At 42.3% G+C, this 22,347-nt stretch overlaps 1 protein-coding gene across 1 annotated transcript in view; it reads right to left on the bottom strand.

The window, feature by feature from the left end:
- Window positions 1–21,144, bottom strand: part of LOC122540761 (suppressor of tumorigenicity 14 protein-like) — a 121,133-nt gene extending 99,989 nt beyond the window's left edge. Inside the window, exon 1 of the mRNA XM_043676959.1 lies at window positions 20,895–21,144. Within this exon, the coding sequence (XP_043532894.1) occupies window positions 20,895–21,065 (171 nt within the window). The 5' untranslated portion in view covers window positions 21,066–21,144. The remainder of the gene's footprint in view (window positions 1–20,894) is intronic.
- Window positions 21,145–22,347: the final 1,203 nt, after the last annotated feature.

Raw genomic sequence — 22,347 nt, 5'->3', positions numbered from 1 at the left:
TAAATGATGTGTGTGGAGGTGCAGGTGAATTTGTGGCGGATATGGAAGTATCCCTTGGGGCCTTGGAGGGAAGTAAGGGGGGAGGTGTGGGTGCAAGTTTTGCATTTCTTGCGGTTGTAGGGGAAGGTGCCGGGAGTGGAGGTTGGGTTGGTGGCGGGTGTGGACCTGACGAGGGAGTCACGGAGGGAGTGGCCTTTTCGGAACGCTGATAGGAGAGGGGAGGGAAATATATCCCTGGTGGTGGGGTCCGTTTGGAGGTGGCGGAAATGACGACAGATGATACGATGTCTATGGAGTTGGTGGAGTGGTAGGTGAGGACCAGTGGGGTTCTGTCCTGGTGGCGCTTGGAGGGGCGGGGCTCAAGGGTGGAGGGGCGGGAAGTGGAGGAGATGCGGTGGAGGGCATCGTCGATCACGTCTGGGGGGAAATTGCGGTCCTTGGAGGAGGCCATCTGGGTTGTACGGTATTGGAACTGGTCCTCCTGGGAGCAGATGCAGTGGAGACGAAGGAATTGGGAATATGGGATGGCGTTTTTACAGGGGGCAGGGTGGGTGTGGTGTAGTCTAGGTAGCAGTGGGAGTCGGTCGGTTGATAGTAAATGTCCGTGTTGATTCGGTCGCCCGAGATAGAAATGGAAAGGTCTAGGAAGGGGACGGAGGAGTCTGAGATGGTCCAGGTGAATTTGTGGTCGGGGTGGAAGGTGTTGGTAAAGTGGATGAACTGTTCAACCTCCTCGTGGGAGCACGAGGCAGCGCAGATACAGTCATCGATATAGCGAAGGAAAAGGTGGGGGGTAGTGCCAGTGAAGCTGCGGAAAATGGACTGTTCCACATATCCTACGAAGAGGCAGGCATAGCTGGGGCCCATGTGGGTGCCCATGGCTACTCCTTTGGTTTGGAGGAAGAGGGAGGATTGGAAAGAGAATTTGTTCAGGGTGAGGACCAGTTCAGTCAGTCAAAGGAGGGTGTCAGTGGAAGGGTACTGGTACGGCGGGAAAGGAAGAAGCGGAGGGCTTTGAGTCCTTTGTGATGGGGGATGGAGGTGTACAGGGACTGGATGTCCATGGTGAAGATAAGGCGTTGGGGACCGGGGAAGCGAAAATCATGGAGGAGGTGGAGGGCGTGGGTGGTGTCCCGAACATACGTGGGGAGTTCTTGGACTAAGGGGGACAGGACCGTGTTGAGGTATGCAGCTTGGACTAAGGGGGACAGGACCGTGTCGAGGTCGAGAACCTCACACTTGACAGGGTTGAACTCCATCTGCCACTCCTCAGCCCAGCTCTGCATCATATCTAAGCCCCTTTGCAGCAGACAACAGCCCTCCTCACTATCCACAACTCCACCAACATCGTAGTCCCAAGTACCTATCCACGCCTTAAGCTCACCCACCTTATTTCTGATACTCCTTGCGTTGAAATATACACACTTGAGCCCATCTCTGTGTCCACAAGTATTCCCTGTCAGTGCTACCTTCTCCACAGTCTCCCTATATTCTTGGACATCCTGAAAAACAGCTAACCTACTTGCTGGACTACAAGTCCGGATCCTATCCCCTTGCCAAATTAGTTTAAACTCTGCCCCCCTGAAGAGTGCTAGCAAACCTATCGCCCAGGATATTGGTGCCCTTCTGGTTCAGGTGCAACCCTTCCTGCTTGTACAGAATGTACCTTCCCCAGAATGCAGTCCAATCGTCCAAATACCTGAAGCCCTCCCTCCTATGCCATCCTTGCAGCCACGTGTTCAACTGCCTATTCTCTCCCTATTCCTTGCCTCACTGTCACGTGGCACTGGCAACAACCCAGAGATGATGACTCTGTCCATCCTAGCTTTTAGCTTCCAGCCTAACTCCCTGAGCTCCTGAATGACCTCCCCACCCCTCTTCCTACCTATGTCGTTGGTGCCAATGCGCAACCTGACTTCTGGCTGCACACCCTCCCCCTTAAGGATTCTGAACACACGGTCCGAGACGTCTCGGACCCTGGCATCCGGGAGGCAACAAACCATCCGAGAGTCTTGCCCATGTCCACAGAACCACCTGTCTGTCCCTCTAACTATAGAGTGCTCTCCACCTCTCCCCCTTACCCTTCTGGGCCTCAGAGCCGGACCTTGTGCCAGAGACCCGGTCACTGCAGCTTACCCCTGCTAGGCCATCCCCCCCAACAAGGTCTCTTTGTTCAGTAACACTCCCCAGGACCTTATCATGAAGTGTAGAAGTCCTTACCTGACCATTAAGTGAAATTGTCCTGTCCTGATTTACCTTTCCAAAATGCTGCCCTTCACATATATCTAAATTAAAATCCATTTGGCCTTCTCTGCCTATTGGCCAATCTCATCTAGATCCCACTGTACTCTGAGGTAACCTTTACCATCCACCTCCAATTTTGGTGTCATCTGCAAACCTATTTACCATGCCTCCTACATTCACACCCATGTCATTTATATAAATGACAAAAGGCAGTGGACCCAGCACCGATCATTGTAGCACACCATTGGTCATAGGCCCAGTGAGTCTGAAAAGCACCCTCCACCATCACCTTCTGCCTCCGACCTTCAAGCCAGTTCTGTATCCAAATGGCTAATTCTCCCTGTATTGCATGTAACTTAACCTTACTAACCAGTCTACCATGTGGAACCTTGTTGAACACCTTACTGAAGTCCATATAGATCACTCTGCTCTCATCCTCTTTGTTACTTCTTCAAAAACCTCTACATAGTGAGGCATGATTTCCCACACACAAAGCCATGTTGACTATCCCTAATCAGTCCGAGTAGCACAGCACAAAAGGCGATTCAACGCATCAAGTCAGCACATTCATAACTGAAGAGCAAAATCAAACGCTCAGAATCTTGATACCCGAACAAGCAATGAAGTTATCCCTGAATCAACATCACAAAAACAAATTATTGGTCATATCATATTGACGCTTGTGGGAGCTTTCTGTGCAGAAAAGGCCACTTCATTTCCTATATTATCACAGTGACTCCACTTTAAAAATAATTTATTAGTTGTAAGCTGCTATAGATTGTCTGGTAATCATGTCAAACACAATGCAAAGGCAAGACTTCTTACTAACAAATAAAGTATGACAACAACGCATCTAACATCTGACAGCCAGCTGCAATCATTCCTGATGAAGGGCTGATGCCCAAAAAGCCAACTCTCCTGCTCTTTGGACTCTGCCTGACCTGCTATGCTTTTCCAGCACCACACCTTTTGACTCTGATCTCCAGCATCTGCTGTCCTCACTTTCTCCTAATGACAACTCTAATCGGACCCATCTCATGGAAGCTGCAATGTGGCTGCGCCAATATTAGACTGGAGTGGGACAAAGTAGAAGCCACACAATATCAGGTTATAATCCAACAGGTTTATCCGAAATCACAAGCTTTCAGAGTGCTGCTCCTTAGTCAGGTGAAGTTTCACCTAACCATTGAGTAGCAGTCCAAAAGTTTGTGATTTCACATAACTGTTGGACAATAACTTGGTGTCATGTGACTTCTGACTTCATCTAAGAATTAATGAAGGCATGGTGAAATTGCACAAGTGATGTTTAAAGATTTTTTTGCAAAGTAACAAATATCAGGCTTGTTTCCAAAACAAAGTCTGACGATAAAATTGTAACTGTGATACAAAATTGGCTGAGGGACAAAATGTTGCAGCTCATGATGCAGGTGGGAGGCCTATGTACAAGGGTTTCTTTTGGAGTTGGTACCACGATCAGTGTTCTTTTTCAATATATTAATAAATGATACCTGGACACAACAGCATAAAGTCAAATACAGGTGAAACACAATGTAGTAAAGATTGAGGATAATAGCAGTAGATTTCAGATTGGAAAAGATCTGAAAATGTGTTGTTGGAAGAGCGCAGCAGGTCAGGCAGCATCCAAGGAGCAGGAGAATCGACGTTTCGGGCATGAGCCCTTCTTCAGGGAACCAATCTTTGGGCATGAGCCCTTCTTCAGCTCCTGAAGGGCTCATGCCCAAAACGTCGATTCTCCTGCTCCTTGGATGCTGCCGGACCTGCTGCGCTTTTCCAGCAACGCATTTTCAGCTCTGATCTCCAGCATCTGCAGTCCTCACTTTCTCCTCGAAGATTGGAAAAGATGCAATCCTATGCTGTGAAGGAAAAAAACAACGCATATGGTAAGGAAGAGTGAAGAAAGGCAATCGAAATGAGACAAATTAAATTGAACAATTGAACAGAGGGACCTGCGACTATATTTGTCTAAACATTTGGAAGTAGCTGGACAAGTTAATAAAGCAAGTGAGTTGTTTACCTTCATAACTCTTTATAAACCATTGCTTAGGCCCCAAACTGCAGTATTATATTGAATACTGGACACTGCATTCAAGAAGATGTCAAGGCCTTAGAGAATCGTACAAGGGATTTGAAACTTCAGTTGCGTGGTGACTAGAGAAATTAGGATTGTTCTCCATGGAGCAAAAAGAATTAAAGAAACATGTAACAGTGTTCAAAATCATGAAGGGTGTCACAAAATAAGAGAAAACTAAGGGTCAAGAGAACAAGAAAACAAGAAAACAATAGAACAAGAGAACAAATAACTGAGAAAAGAACTGAATCAAGACTTGGCAACATTCTAATGCAGCAAGTTGCTATGATTTAAAATTCACTCTGACTGGAAGTATGCGAGTAGCAGATAAAATTATAACCTTCAAAATTGAATTGGTCAAATACTTGAAAAGGGAAATTTCAGGACTGTAGGGAAGGAGGCGAGAGAGAGAATTAATTGGGCAACCTTCGAAATATTCAGTGAAGGGGTTCTGTGTGTATTATTACACAGTTCCATGAGATTATCATGCATGAATTATAATTTAAGTATAAGTCTACAAACATTTGTAAATAAGTGTCTCTCTTCAATCTCATCCTTTCTTGTACTAAATTGTTTTGTGACAAGTTCCCAAGACAATATGATAGAAATTACTAAAGTATTTTAGATCAAGTATTGTGCAACAAACCAGGATTAATAAGTAATTTTACTGTAAAAGATCCACTGGGAGAAAAGATATCGCTTCATATAAGCAAAGTCAGAGCTCATGAAATAAAATGAGCAGTAGCAACATGGACACGGAATTGGCTGAGTGAAAAGAAACAGTGAGGAGCTCATGTTTCTCAGGCAGTGGGTGAAGGTTCATGGAGGAGTTCCCCTGTGGTCAAAGTCAATCTTCCTGATTTCTATTCATGACTTGAATCTAAGTATAAAGGGCACAATCTCAAGGTTTCTGAACAAAACGGAACTTTGGACTATGAGAAAGATAATGCAGAACTTCACTGAAGGCTGCACGGCAAGTTCAGAGAATAGTTAATAAACCTTAAATTGCTGCATGGTTTATAAATAAGTAAGCAGGTTAAACTTGCGAATAACACTGGTTCTGCCTGAACTGGAGTACTGGGTCCAGTACTGGGTGCCACACTTCAGAAAAGATGTGAAGGCACTAGCAAGTGCACTAAAGATTAAGTTTGAAAAGATTAAATAGAAATGCACAAGAATAGTCCTGGACTGAGGAATTGTAGTCATATGGACCAATTGGAAAACAAAATCATTTTGAGAAAAGATCTTTGAAAGATTTGATTGAGCTATTTAAAACTGCAAGGGGTTGAGGCATTGGCGGAAGAATTGAGAACTAGTAGGCAAAGATTTAAGTTAAATCAGCAAAAGAATGAATAGGTACATGAGAAAACTTTTGCACAGTGGTTAAGATCTAGAATGTGCTGAGAGCATGATAGAGGCAGATTCAAATGAAATTATCAAGGGGAATTGAATGTCATTGGAAAAAGATGTACAGGGCTATGGGGGTGGGTGGGGTGGAGGTCGTAGAAAATCTTGTAATTTTTCTGTAAAAAAGTGAGCATCATAAAACTGAAATGGAATTTTAAAGGTAATTATACATCAATGAGGGAAGAGCTGCCCAAGAGTGTTTGGATGGCAATGAACAGTAGGAAACATTTCAAAATATTCAACACAAACACATACTACTGAAAAACAAGATTTAGTAAGAAAGACATATCCATGGCTTGTGAAGGAAAGTAAGTATAGTTTTAGATTGAGAAAGTATTAAATGTGGCAAAGAACATAATAAAGTATAAAGGTATTTAGCAAAAAGCCAGCAAAAGCAGATGAAACTTGAAATATACTGTTACATTCCAAGGTGGTCCAGCAGGAGCTTTAAGGTAGTGTTCATTCCGCAGGCAGCAAGGTTAGACAAAACTATTTCACAACCAAAATACCATGCAAGAACTGTAACAAACACTACATTGGCCAAACAGGCAGAAAACTAGCCACCAGGATACATGAACATCAACTAGCCACAAAACGACATGACCTTCTCCCACTAGTATCCTTACATATGGATGAGGAAGGACACCACTTCGACTGGGACAACACATCCATCCTAGGATAACCAAACAGAGACACGCACAAGAATTCCTAGAAGCATGGCATTCCAATCGGAACTCTATCAACAAACACATCTCCCATCCCCTGAGAAAAAGAACAGGAGATGACAGCACCAACCCAAAGAAACCCAAACATATAAACAGAAAGCAGGAATTATCAGCAGTGCTTCGCCCAGAGGCCCACTGAAGATGTTACCTAGTAAGGTGACGAAATGTCTGGAAACAAACCTTCCAGCTCAGCAAGCAAACCTACATCCACAATGAAAATATTTACAATCACGTATACAATGGTCAGTAGATTCCTATGTGGCTTCAGGTGGACCTCAGGCATCTATTTCTATCTTTAACTTTAACTTTTGGGTGTACAGTGCTAGGAAAATTATCCATTATTGCCTTTTCCTGAGATAACTGAATGTTCAGAGGCTCTCACAGTGTTCTCCATTAATGTACAATAAGGTATCCTCAGATGCTCCAGTTTCTGTTCTGTCTTTAGGTTTGTCCAGAGTTATTTATGGATCTTGAATTAATGCAGCCATCTGGTTTCTAACAGCTGATGTGCATTTCTTCTCTGTACTAAATCTTCACTTGTCTATATGGTAACTGACTGGCCCAGTCTATGCTACAACAATGGCTAGCACTCACTCCTTATCAGCAATGTAATTCTTCACCAATGTGCCTTGACATCTTTGGAAAACATTGCATTTGGCCTTGTTCTCATGTTCAAAAACCCAAATCTGTTGTTTCTTGTCAATATGTCCTTTGTCATGGGTGTTTTCAACAAATCAAATGCTGTGCGCTTTACCACGAGCAATGCCGGAAAACTCTAGTACGTAAACTAACACTGGTTCAGTCTTTTGGATAATGATCCTTGGCACTAGTTACCTTCAAGGAATGTTTCAATACCTAAACAAACCTTGCTACTAAACCATTAGTGGTTGGCTGATAAGGAGCTGATAGGTGGATATGTTGAATTCTATTCTGCATTAGATAGTCCATAATCTCTTGTGATATAATAACTGTGGACCATTATCACTAACAAGTTGTTCTAGATAACCAAACCTCAATCTTCCCTAAGCTCCCAATAGTTTTCTCCAAAGACACTGTCTTCACAATGGCAAATTCAGGCTGTTTAGTATGCATGTCAAACACTGAAAAACATTCTCCCTTCAAACGTTTCAGCATAGTCAATATGGATTCTTCATCTAGCCTTTCTGACCATTCCCACTGTGTTGGCAGTCATGGAGATAGTTTGAGAACACTTGTGCAAGCTGTACATATTTCCATCTTCTCAATTTTGAAGTCAAACCCTAGCTATCTCCTTCATTCTGAGATTAGTACAGTGACCATCATGTGGTTGATTTAATGGACATTTTCTTAATTGTGGTGAAATGATGATTCATTGGGGAATGAGGCGCACACTAGCAGATTAATAGTGACTTTAAAATCAGTGTATACATGCCAATTCAAACTTTTTTTCATCACTAGTATGATAGGTGTGACCCAATTAAATTCATTTATCGTTTCAAGGATATGAGTTTTGACTAGCATCTAATTCTGCCTTGACCTTTAATCTGATTGCATAATGCATTGATCTAGTCTTGCAACATGTTGCTCGATCCTCATCCTTGATTTAACAGAAATCTATTTCATGTTCCCAAATCCCCATGAAAACAATGACATTTCTTTAGAATTTATGATAGTTCAGTCTCAGAACCTGACAAGCAGTTTACTTCAGTCCAGTTGAGTTTGATTTTCCCCAACCACATTCTTCCCAAGAAGCACAAACATTTCCTTTGATAATGTGTGAGTGTGATAGCATTGCTGAACATTCAAACTGATACAACTCCTTCAAAACACCACTTCGTCTGTAGATGTGTTTAGTAGAATCTTTGAGGATTGCAATGTCACTCAGCTGTTTCTGATGTACACTTCCAGGCATTAATGAGAGCAGCATTCATGTCAACCTCCATTCTTACCACTTTGCCTTTCAGTAAGACAGTAATCCAGTCCTTTGTGGGATTCAAGGAAATTGAGAAAATTCATAACCACAATTGGCTGGGCAGCTGGAAAAAGAGAATGATGGTTGAAGGGTGTATCTCCAACCAGAAATCTGTGTCCAGCTGTCAATGTTAGAGTGCTTGTTACTTGGGGTTTACATAAATGATTTAGAATTGAATATAGGAGAGTTGACAATTATGTTTGCAGATGATTCAATAATATGTAGAATGGTAATCAGTTTCAAATGAAATTCAAACCAAATAAATGTGAGGTGATGCACTTTTCACCAAGAGTGGTGGGAATCTGGAATTCACTACAAGGTGCAGTTGGGATACTAAAACAAAAAGGTTTTGGCCCAAGTGCTGGAAAACAGGATTAGAACAGTTAGATGGCTTTCAAGCTGAATTCTATAAAGAATTTACAGGAATATTGGCTGGTCCACTTATGGACATGTATAACTACACATACAGTCAGGGCTGTCTCCCGCCTTCGTTGGAAGAGGCAAATATCTCTCCTATCCTTAAAAATGGAAAGGACCCAGAAGATTGTGCGTCATACAGACCAATATCCTTGCTAAATGTAGATTTAAAAATCCTTTCTAAAACATTAGCAATGAGACTAGAAAGGGTACTGCCACATATTATAAAGGAGGATCAGACGGGGTTTATTAAGTTCCGCAGATCATCCAATAATATTAGAAGGGTTTTGAATATGATCCAAGCCTGCCATCAAAGAAAGATACCAGGAGTAGTAGTCTCATTAGACGCAGAAAAGGCATTCGATAGGGTTGCATGGTCATATTTGTTTTACACAATGGAAAGGTTTGGCGTTGGAAAGGTGTTTACCAAATGGGTCTCAACATTGTATAGTAATCCCAAAGCAGTTGTGGTTACCAATGGATTAGGTTCGGATAGCTTCAGTGTGGGTAGGGGCTGCCGTCAGGGATGTACTCTCTCGCCACTGTTATTTACGCTAATAATTGAGCCACTAGCAGAATGCGGGCTGACCCTAATATAACGGCCCCGAGGATTGGTACAGGTAAACATAAAATTACTCTTTATGCAGATGATGTTCTTCTATTCCTCAGTAATCTTCTGATGTCCGTACCTCGCTTAATCCAAGTTATTAATACATTTAGCTATAAAATTAATTTCTCAAAATCGGAGGCTATGCCAATGGCCTTGCTATGATACCCCACTTAGTGGACGGATCCCACTTTCCCTTTCGGTGGTCCCTGGAGGGTTTCTTATATTTAGGCATTTTTATTACCCCAGTATTTGGTCAGTTATACAAGGCTAACTTTGTGCATTTACTGGAAAGGATAAGGCAGGACCTCCAGCAATGGGGAGACCTTCCAATTTCCTGGCTGGGTAGAATAGCACTAATTAAATTGAATGTCCTGCCCCATCTCCTATACCCTATGAGAATGCTTCCGGTGATGTTGCCGAGGCTGGCACTACATAAATTATATGGCTGGTTGGGTTCCTTTATCTGGAATCATAGACGGCCCCTCATTAAGCTGAGGAAACTACAGCTTTCACAGGCAAGGGGAGGATTGGACTTAACTGATATTTCCTAAAATCTGGGAAGTTCCCTATTAAGTTACATAGCTGATTGGGTCTTGTCTGACCCGCAATCAATTTGGCTGGACATCGAGGCTTCTCAAGTAAAATGCCCACTTATTAACCTTTTATTTTCAGACAAAGGAAAATCATTACGGATTACTGTAAAAACCCTAAACACAATTAAAGCTTGGAATATAATGCAGCAAAATGAGGGCAACTCACATAAAACATCCCCCTATGCTCCGATAGTGGGAGCATGGGGATTCCAACCGGGGTTTACAGATGCCACTTTTAAACTCTGGAGATCCAGGGGTATCTCATGTTTAGGGGACCTATTTAAAGAAGGAGTCCTGATGTCTTTTGAACAGCTGCGTCAGAAATTTTGGATTACCTAATGGAGACCTCTTTCGATACTTCCAAATTCAAGATTACATACAGAAGAAGACTACGTTTTTAGATAGTCTTTATAAATTAGATAGAGAATGTAGAGTACTACGACCAATGGGGGTATCTTCCATCAGTACTATTTATCATTTACTACATGATGAAGTATCGGGAGATATGGACAATCTGCTTAAAACATGGGATCAGGAATTGGGACTAGAAATCTCTATAGAAACGTGGAATTACATTTGGGAAAACGCCAGAAGAATCACGTGTAACAGAACTCAGGCTATCCAACTGAAGATACTTCATAGGGCCCATATAGCACCAGATCGATTGGCAAAATTCAAGGCAAGAGCATCTCCAATGTGTCCCAAATGTAAAATAGAGGTGGGCACTCTTGTATATTGCCTATGGACCTGTCATAAGATCTGTAGATATTGGACTAAAATAGCAAATACCCTGACAGAAATCTTAGGAACGGAAATTAGAATGGACCCTGTATCTCTCCTTTTGGGCTTTTCGAACTTACCCTCCCTGGATATGCACGGGAAGAGATTATTTTCTATTCTCTCTTTCTGTGCAAGGAAAAATATTTTGGTAAACTGGGAGGCTGAGGGCCCCCCTGGACTTTCAAATTGGCACAGATTAATTATGGAATGTATTCCCCTTGTCTTCCTTACAAATATGGTGCACCAAAAGACCGAATTATTTCATCAAATATGGCAGCCCTTCTTGAATTACATAAATACAGATATTTCGGCTATCCCAACAAGGGCTTTTATTTAATTGAGATTGCGAACGTAGCTGATCCGGGGCCCCTTGGGAGAGGAATCCTGCACGAATACGGGTTTTGTTACATTTGATGTTAATACATTCCGAGCATGTATCTCACTATCCAATTTCTGTGTTATCTGTTGGTTTTTTTTCTTTCTCTTATTTGAATAACATAAGAGACTTAATTATACACTCTGGTTAGCTGTAGGTTGGATTAGTAGTTAGTTGAGTTTTGTTTTTTCCCTCGGTATTTTTCTTTTGTTAAATTTTGGTTATTATTTATTTAAGATTTAATTGTAGATCAATGTGTGCACTTGGGATTCTTTTTATTTTTGTAAACTTGTAAAAATGTTAAATTTCCAATAAAAATATCTATAAAAAAAGCCATTTGCAAACTAAGAGCTTGAAGGACCTAGCTCCACCCACTGTTCATATTTTTGAAAAACCTACCACTCCAGGGTCATCTGAGGTAGACTCAGAGTCAAAAGTTGTAACCATCGGCTCTTTCTGAGTTTGTGTGGTATGTTTTGAGTGATGATTTGATCAGATTGGCCATTACCACACAGAATAGTTTTGGTCTGCCCTTTATCAGCATCAAGCTTACAGTGAGGAAATGGTTAGTGCAATATTCATGGGGTTACCAACAAAATTAATCTTACTTGCATGGAAGTGGAGAAATCCCGAAGGTTACACTAACCTGCAAAGGTTTAGAGTGGATAATAAAGAGCCCTCTGGCAAATCTACCTTCTAACTTCTTTGCCCCAAGAACAACCATCCCAGCATTTCCAATCTAACCTTTAATTGAAATCTCTCAACCCTGGAGTCATCTCACAGAACATAGAACAATACAGCGCAGAACAGGCCCTTCGGCCCTCGATGTTGTGCCAACCTGTGAACTATTCTCAGCCCGTCCCCCTACACTATCTCAAAATCATCCATGTGCTTATCTAAGGATTGTTTAAATCTCCCGAATGTGGCTGAGTTGACTACATTAGCAGGTAGAGCATTCCACAGCCTTACCATGCCCTTACCACTCTCTTACTGCCCTTACCTCTCCTCTGCACTCCCTCAAGGACCCTCACATCCTTCAAGTTTGATGACAGAACTGGACACAATACTTTAGCTGTGACCTAACCAGAGTTTCAGAAAGGTGCAGCATAATGTCACTGATTTGATTCTCAATACTTTTACGAAATCTAAGATACTTTGCTGACTACTCTCTCAGTATATCCTGTCACCTTCAGAGATCCATGCAGATTAAATACTAGGTCTCAAAGTCTTGGACTTTAGTAAGGCATTTGATAAGGTTCCCCATGATAAACTAAGAGAAAGTGAAGTCACATGGTGTGCAGGGTGTTCTAGCTAGGTGGATAAAGAACTGGTTAAGCAACAGGAGACAGAGAGTAGTAGTTGAAGGGAGTTTCTTGAAATGGAGAAAGATGCCCAGTGGTGTTCCACAGGGATCAGTATCGGGGCCACTGTTGTTTGTGATATACATAAATGATCTGGAAGAGGGCACTGCTGGTATGATCAGCAAGTTTGCAGATGACACGAAGATTGGTGGAATAGCAGAAAGCATAACGGACTGTCAGAGAATACAGGAGGATATAGATAGACTGGAGAGTTGGGCAGAAAAGTGGCAGATGGTTTTCAATCCAGACAAACGTGAGGTGATGCATTTAGGCAAGTCTAATTCTAAAACGAATTATACAATGAACAGAAGAGCCTTGGGAAAAGTTGATGGGCAGAGAGATCTGGGAGTGCAGGTCCATTGTACCCTGAAGGTTGCTGCACAGGTGGATAGAGTGGTTAAGAAGGCATATAGTATGCTTGCCTTCATTGGCCGGGGTATTGAGTATAAGAGCTGGCAAGTCATGTTAAAATTGTACAAGACATTGGTTCGGCCGCACTTAGAATACTGTGTACTGTTCTGGCCACCACATTATCAAAAGGATGTGGACACTTTGGAGAGGGTGCAGAGAAGGTTTGCAAGGATGTTGCCTGGTATGGAAGGTGTTAGCTATGAAGAGAGGTTGAGTTGGTTAGGATTTTTTCATTAGAGAAAAGGAGATTGAGGGGGGACCTGATTGAGGTTTACAAAATCATGAAGGGTATAGACAGTGTGGATAGAGACAAGCTTTTTCCCAGGGTGAAGGATTCAATAATGAGAGGTCACGCTTTCAAGGTGAGAGGTGGAAAATTTAAAGGGGGATACACATGGTAAGTACTTCATACAGAGGGTGGTGGGCATTTGGAACACGTTACCAGTAGAGGTGGTAGAGGCAGGCACGGAAGATTCATTTACGATGCTTAGGAATTGACCGACAGGTTTAGACAATAGATTTGGATCGGCTCAGGCTTGGAGGGCCGAAGGGCCTGTTCCTGGGCTGTAAATTTTCATTGTTCTTTGTTCAAAGGACCTTCCACAAAGCAGCATGTCCTCCAGATTGATACAATAAAGTAGCAATCCTGTGCTGAAGTCCTGGAATCAGCTTTGAATCCAGAGCTTTCCAAACTGAAAGGCTTTCGTTAGGAGGTTCTAGCTGTGCCATAGCGGCAACAACATTTTCAAAGGACATTACTTGGCTGACTATAGTTATGATTTCTTAGTTTTACTTGAAGCAGCAGCAATTGCTGTGACTATTTTATGTAAAAGTACAGCTCCTGCATTTCCCAGCAGCGACCTGCTTAAGGGCAAGGTGTGCCAGAATTTCCACGTCATTAAATTGCTGTAAAAGCTGATCGTTGCCATAGGATACTATAATCAAGATTACATCACATGATCTAAATTCACAATTCAATCAAAATGATAAACATCTCTCAAATCTGACCAATAACAGAAATACATAGAAGTCATAGAAACTTACAGTGCAGAAATGAATGGCATGTAAACCATTGTGCAACTCTCGACAAGCTTTCATTTACTAGTCACTAACAGTAACTACTACTTAAATACAAAATTGTCCTCAAGTTGTAAAAGGTGCAATATAAATGCACATATCTATTTTTAACATCACTGCCCTTTGAGTTCTATCACGAAGGCAACGGGATGCCCAAGGGAAGCTGTAACATAGGGATCATACATGCATTTCCTGCCATTATCCTTTCAAGTGGTTGAGCTCGTGGGTTTGGAAGATGCTGTTAAAGGAGCCAAGCTGAGTTCCCAGTGTCTCTCGTATCTGGTACACTGCGAGGCGGTGGTGGAAGGAGTGAAGATTAAGCGAGGAATAATCAAGAAACAATAGCCCAATCAGTTCAGTTGTAGCGATTGGAAAATTACTGGAAAAACTCTGAGGGACAGCATTAATGATCATTTAGGAAAGCATCAATTAATTGCGAACAGCCAGGATGGATTTGTTAGCAGACGATTGTTTCTGACGACATTGGTTGAATGTTTTGAGAAGGAAATAAGATGTCGGTTAATGTGTATTTATATAGTCCATGTGTATTTCAGCAAGATGTTGCATGAAGTCCCACAAATACATTGGTCAGAAAGTAAAAACATACTGAATCCAGCAGAAAGGTACAATTTGGATCTATAATTAGCTCAGTGGTTGAAATCAAAGGATGGAATCTAAGGAGGCTTATATCAATGACTTACACTTACAGAATCACTACAGTGCGAAAACAGGCCCTTTGGCCCACAAGTCCACAACGATCCTCTGAAGAGTAATCCATTTCCGTACTCTATTATCCTATATTTACCCCTGAACACTAAGGGCAATTTAGCATGGCCAATTCACCTAACCTGCACATTTTTGGATTAGGGAAGAAACCGGAGCGCCCAGAGGAAACCCACGCAGAAACGGGGAGAATGTGCAAACTCCACACAGACAGTCACCCGAGCCTGGAATCAAACCCAGGTCCCTGGTGCTATGAGGCAGCAGTGCTAACCACTGAGCCACTATGCCACCTAAATGTAAAAGCCTGAGATCAATAAGTTCACAGTTGAAAAAAATTGATTGTGGTTAAGAATAAGGAAGAAAGTTGTAGACTGGAAAAGATACCATTGGGCTAACTAGGTCAACAGAAAAAAGGCAAATAAAATTCAGTTCAGAAGTAATGCATTTGGGGAACAAAACAAGGCAATGGAATGGATAATAAATGGTAAGATATTGAAATGTGTACAGAAATCACACAGTGCATGTCCACAGATACAAGTCAATGGCTGGACAGATAGATAAGGTAGTTAAGACAGCATTTGAAATGCTTTTCTTTATTTGCTGAGGTTATACTAGAAATATATAACAGTAGTTAGATACAGCTACATGACTGCATACAATTCGGGTCACCACGGGCAGGATTTTCTAAAGAGTAACAATCACAGTCAGACTGCTATTCTACTTCTGCGTTTTACATTGAACTGAAGTGTGAAGTTCTTTCTCAATCAGAACTCCTTCGGAAATGAGGAACCACACTTTAAATCTGATAGGATCCTCAAAGTGTAGGACAGTTAGGGGAAGTCAAACCACATCACAACATTGGTTGCCAGCTTTTGTGATTTTATAGTTCATCATTAAACAGATGAACTTTAACAGATCCCATAAAGGGCAAGTTCCAGGAGGGTAGGGTGCCATGTGGAAATGAGGCCAAATAAGTATTCCACTGTTTAGGGAGGATTAGGATATCACGTTTGGCAGGGTAGGAGTGTTGATGTCAGGTCCTGGAGGAAGAGGAGGGGGAGGACTGCCAGGTTGGGAAGGGGCTTTCAGTCCCAAGGCAGTGGGGCCTCAAGAAAAGGTGTTGCAGTGTCACAAAGTGAGGTGGGGGTACAGTATAATAGCTATCCAAGGGTTACACTAGATTTTTAAATCATTTTGCATTTCTTGGGTAACTACTTACTTAGCTGCAGAAAAGCCCTCTGAATTTTCAGATTTAAATGGATTCAGAGGGTTCCAGGTTTAAGTAAATTGCCCATGAGAATCTTCAATTTCCCAAGCAATTTCACAGGGAACTCTGCAGGATCCTGATAGATAATACCATCTATGCTGCAGAAACATCTATCTGGCCAAAGGAAAATCCGGATCCACGTTCCAGGAAAGATCCAGTCACAAAAGAGAAATGGGATATTTAGGAGGATGTAACCACACGAGGAAAATTTCAGTTATGTGGAAAGACTAGATAAGTGGGGCATTTATTTTTAAATGGAACAGAGGAGGTTGCAAGGAGATTTAATTGTAGTAGAGAAACTATGAGAAGCCTGAATAGAGCGGATACGAAGAACCCATTTCCCTTACCAGAAAGATGAATAACTAGCGTATACAGATTTGAAGTAATGGTCAGAAATAGTGGCAAGGTAGTGGTCAGAAATATTGGAGAGGTGTCAAGGAGGAATGCTTTCATCCACAGGATAGTGGGGATCTCATCCTCATGCTTGAAAAAAAATAGTAGAGCCAGAAACCCTCAATGCACTATAAGGAATGTCTGGATACACGCAAGATGCAGTCATCTATAGAGCTACATACCAAAGAGTTCTAAAGTAAAATTATTAAACACTACAAACAATAATTGCAAAAGGAGCTCCTTACTAGAAGGAAGGTGATTTTTAGGGAGGATTGGGAGATCACGTTTGGCAGGGTAGGAGCGTTGATGTCAGGTCCTGGAGGAAGAGGAGGGGGTGATTTTTACAAGCTCAGACCAACCCCAAAAGCTTTGCTATGAGTGAAGTACTTACAAAGTCCAATCACAGCTGAAGTGTAACTTTCACTTAATAAGGCTTCAGATTAATATCTTGTCCAAAAGACAGTGCAACACTCCTGCTGTACAGCAGCAAATATCCAGCCTGAGCTGTGTATTCAGGACTCTGAAGTCAGGATTGAATACAACCAACTGATTTAGCACCAAAACTGCTAGTCACTGAGCTACCACTGACACAAATATAACAAAATAAAAAAACAAAAGAACTGCAGATGCTGTAAATAAGAAATAAAAACAAAATGCTGGAAAAGCTCATCAGATCTGGCAGCATATGTGGAGAGAAATCAGAGTTAATGTTTCAGTTCAAGTGAAGCTTCCTCAGAACATATATAACACAATGTTGGAGCTGACTCAACTTTTCTACCATTTTTTGCCTCTGTTTGAGACCGTTTTACCAGTGAGAAGACACTGACCATTTACCTCGGACTATAACCACAGTAAGAGCAGCAACAACTGAATCCTAATCTATCCAAATGGGGAAAATAAATCTTTCAATGTTGCATCTTTTTTTAGTTGCTTTTTGCGAATGATGGATGAGTCCCGGTCATATCTAGGAGTTTCTGATTACTCATTTACTTTCAGAGAAACGTAATACCCGCCCACATCTTAAAATAAACTCGAATAAATTCACAGCCATGACTAATCAGTTCAAAGCAACACAGGCAAAACTGGTGAGTATCTACAGCGCATCCATTCCGTCATGTCCTGAGTCATCACAACAGGGGAGGAGCAAGGACAAATTAAACTATGTTAAAGTATAGAATCACTCGTCCACAATCTTTTAAGACTGCTGTTGCCTCTTAAATGAGCATTGACTTAATTATTAGAAGCAGTCAGGTTGGGAAGTAGACTGTTGATCTTTAACACAAGAATTGGTGCTGGACCTCTATGGTTTCAGATTTCAAATATTTGAAACTGAATGATTTCTAAGAATGCACAAGTTTAATTTGAAAAGCTCACTGTCCATTTCTTCAATCCCACTATTCCACACACTACCTCAAAACTGCTCAATCATCTCATTGATGTCTATGGGACCCTGCTATATGCAGATAGGTTACTATGTTCTCTTTAAAATTGAACTCAATTAAGCACACAACAATTTGGGACATCTTGGGAGTTTTTTTTTTCTTAAGTTACAAATGCTCTGTCCTTTAATTATATTGCAATATAATTCATTCATTCCCAGAATGCTGTAACCTTCTCTGCTTTGCTCAGTTTCCCTCCTATAATCTCCCACTTCTAAAAATCAAATCTCAGTTAAGTTAGCAACCATTTTCTGCTGTACCTTATGAGGCCTCAGTTATGCCCTGTATCTTGTATTCTCAACAATAGTAACTGTATCGAAACAGGACCTTGTTCAGCAGTTCGAGAAAAATTCCCCAGGCTTCCTAAATCCAGAAAGCCTGAAACCTATCCTGAGTAATAAACACAAAACAACTTAAAGCTAGCAACAATATCCACAACCAGGAGAAGCTAATAACATTAATGAATGCCAAATGCTAAACAAAATTCTCACATTCAAGCTTCAGATTTACATCACTTTCTATTCAAATAGTATAAATCTGGATTTATTCTCTGAACTCTTGCAAATTAGATCACCGATGTTCTCCCATCCTTTCAGCAGTTAGAGAACTTCGATACTTGGGTGATACACAAAATGAGAGTACAGAATTTAGAATTAGAATCCCTACAGTATGGAAACAAGCCCTTTGGCCCAACAAGTCCACATTGACCCTCCAAAGAGTAATCCACCCAGACCCATTCCCCTACCTGTTATTTAACCTTGACTAATGCACCTAACTACTATGGGCAATTTAGCACAGTCAATTCTCCTAACCTGCACATCTTTGGTTTGTGGAAGGAAACCCAAACAGACATAGGGACAATGTGCAAACTCCACACAGACAGTCGCCTGAAGATGGAATCGAACTCAGGTCCCTGGCGCTGTGGAGCAGCAGTGCTAACCACTCAGCCACCACTGTGCCGCTCACAGACTACAGAACAAATATGGTTCCACGGTTCAAAATCTCTTCTACCCTAACTCAAAACTATTATGGAATACATGAGTAAACTATCCATTTGAAGTGATGCATCTCACTCAAAAACAAACCCCTCACTTTTAAAATTTGCACAGAACTATGACAGGTTTTATACCACCCAGCCAAGGCAGAATTCTCTCCACTTTATTCCTTCCCTAAAAATACACGAGACAGGAAACTAATATCAAATGGCACAATGACTGCCATAATATAGCAGCTATTATAAATCCAGCACGTTGCTCTACATTTGCCCACTGGAACTGAGAAACAGCATGGTGTTACTGGAGATTCTGCCCATCCTAAAATTTGTAATAAAGACAAAATACTGCAGATGTTAGAAATCTGGAACAGAATGCTGAAGGAACTTAACAGGTCTGAAAATGCTGTTTCTTTCGCCACAGATGCTGAGAGACCCAAGTTTCTCCAGCATTCTGTGATTGTTTATAATTCATAACATTTGGGAATAATGGAGAGTATCCGGTAACCTTAAGTAGTGGAATAACAAGATTTTTTTCATCTTGTTGGGGTCAGAGAACAAAAATTCAGAACCATGACTGGTATGGACACTATGTTCCATAGATACAAGTCCTGCACAGCAATGACTGCCTGCATTAATCGCTCAGTGAGGTCATGCATGTGATTAAATAAAATCTCCTACTCTGAGTTTTGTGTTTCAACCTACATTCCTTGAATTTTTTTTTCACAACCAGTGCTCCAATGCAGAAATAGTGTCATTGATATAATGTAGGAAAAGTGACAGTTCTTAAAAGTGCCATCAGACTTTTTATATTAAGCTCCAAGGGCAGACATCTCATCTTTAAGACGATACAGTGCAGTTTTTCCTCCGTATTGCACTGGGAGTGTCAGCCTGGATTATTTATTCAAGTCTCTGGCATAAGTTAAATCCACAATTTTCTGACAGAGGAAAATATTCTCTCTCATGAGTCAAAGCTGAATAACCAGTTCTATAATTCCAAAATTATTCTTTCCATCAGAACCAAAGTGCAACAGTAAACATTAGTTGCATTACAGGCGTTGGATATCTCCTACGAAACATGTCTCCTCCCAATCTGATTCCAACAAGATTCAAAATTCATTTTGTATATTTTCCATGTGACCTCAAACAGGAACCTTTAAACCAGGCATTGTTCTGAGTTTAGAGTTTACAATATTTCAATATACAATATGGACATCATTAAGTTGCTTGCCATTTTAATGAACTACCTTGTTCACATGCTGCTAACATCTCTGTACTGTGTCTGCTACACTGCTCCTGTAACGCTCAACACAATACCACCTCAGTTTCTGCTTGGTCAACTTACAGCCTCCAGTCCTCAACTGAAGTGCAATAACTTCATAGAATGACCTCTGTCCTCCATTTTGATTACAACCTCCAGCCATGTCTGGTTTGTACCTTGTTGGTTTTGTTGTCAGCAAAGTGGACAAATTTTCTCCTTCTCAAACCTAACATTTACACCTTTGAATTACTCCTTTACCACCACCACTTTTTTGACTCTGAGCACCCTCCACTCGTTTTTTTATGCTGTTGACAGGGCAAGAGGGACATTGTTTTCCATTATATTTTAGTTTTGAAGCAGAATAATAGGGAACTCGAGACATCAACTCTTAAGTCTCTCTCCACAGATGCAGCAGACCTGCTGAGTATCCCGAGCACTTGCTGTTTTTATTTCAGATTTCCAGCATCCCTAATACTTTGCTTTTACAAGGTAATCTCGATTTGGCTGTCAGTCAGCCTGCTGCCTGACTCCCCAGCGGTGTGCTACTGCCGATTTGAACTTTTTTTAATTCCAAGGTGAAACTTGTGCCCAGTCCAGAGCCTCGAGGAAGTTTCCGAGTGCTCAGCGCCAAACCGAATTCTGCACTCTCCAATCCTGAGCACCAACCTGGCACGGAAGACCTTGGTTAAATATTAATCTGTGGAGCTCAGTTCTTTTAAACCGACTCAGAAACAGAAAGGGAACGGAGAGAAAGTGTGGACTACAATCCGGAAACTTACATCTCTTTTCGGGTCGAACTTCAGGCTGGATTCGATCATTGTCAGGCGGAGATACCAGCGCTCGATCCCTGGAGATACAGCTCTGTCTCTGTCTCTGTCTCTGTCAGTATCTGGGGGTGCGGCTCTCTGACGGTGTCTCGGTATCTGGGGGGTGCGGCTCTCTCTGTCCATCAGGTATGGGCCTCACGTGACAGGAAGTACTTGACGCTCCTCCCAAATGCTCACCTGGGACAGGGGGAGCATGCAGACATTATCTGGGTACTGCCTGTTCACCTGGGACAGGGAGTGTACAGACATTACCCTGGTACTGCCTGTTCACCTGGGACAGGGAGTGTACAGACATTACCCTGGTACTGCCTGTTCACCTGGGACAGGGAGTGTACAGACATTACCCTGGTACTGCCTGTTCACCTGGGACAGGGAGTGTACAGACATTACCCTGGTACTGCCTGTTCACCTGGGACAGGGAGTGTACAGACATTACCCTGGTACTGCCTGTTCACCTGGGACAGGGAGTGTACAGACATTACCCTGGTACTGCCTGTTCACCTGGGACAGGGAGCATACAGACATTACCCTGGTACTGCCTGTTTACCTGGGACAGGGAGCATACAGACATTACCCTGGTACTGCCTGTTTACCTGGGACAGGGAGCATACAGACATTACCCTGGTACTGCCTGTTCACCTGGGACAGAGAGCATACAGACATTAACTGGGTACCGCCTGTTCACCTGGGACAGGGAGCGTACATATATTACTCGGGTGTTGCCTGTTCACCTGGGAGAGGGAGTGTACAGACATTACCCTGGTACCGCCTGTTCATCTGGGACAGGGAGCATACAGACATAACCCGGTACTGCCTGTTCATCTGGAACAGGGAGTGTACACACATTATCCTGGTACTGACTGTTCACCTGGGACAGGGAGTGTACAGACATTACCTCGGTACTGCCTGTTCAGCTGGGACAGGGAGCATAAAGACATTACCTGAGTACTGCCTGTTCACCTCAGACAGGGAGCATACAGACATTACCTTGGTACTGCCTATTCATCTGGAACAGGGAGTGTACACACATTATCCTGGTACTGACTGTTCAGCTGGGACAGAGAGTGTACAGACATTACCTCGGTACTGCCTGCTCACCTGGGACAGGGAGCATACAGACATTACTCGGGTACTGCCTGTTCATCTGGAACATGGAGTGTACACACATTATCCTGGTACTGACTGTTCACCTGGGACAGGGAGTGTACAGACATTACCCGGGTACTGCCTGCTCACCTGGGACAGGGAGCATACAGACATTATCTGGGTACTGCCTGTTCATCTGGGACAGGGAGCGTACATATATTACCCTGGTACTGCCTGTTCTCCTGGGACAGGGAGCATACAGACATTACCCGGGTACATCCTGTTCACATGGGACAGGGAGCATACAGACATTAACTTG

The sequence above is a fragment of the Chiloscyllium plagiosum genome, chromosome 35, assembly GCF_004010195.1.
Source record: "Chiloscyllium plagiosum isolate BGI_BamShark_2017 chromosome 35, ASM401019v2, whole genome shotgun sequence".
In the NCBI taxonomy this organism is placed as follows: domain Eukaryota; kingdom Metazoa; phylum Chordata; class Chondrichthyes; order Orectolobiformes; family Hemiscylliidae; genus Chiloscyllium; species Chiloscyllium plagiosum.
Note: the sequence above shows the minus strand (reverse complement) of the source record. Positions and strands in the feature narration are given on the sequence as shown.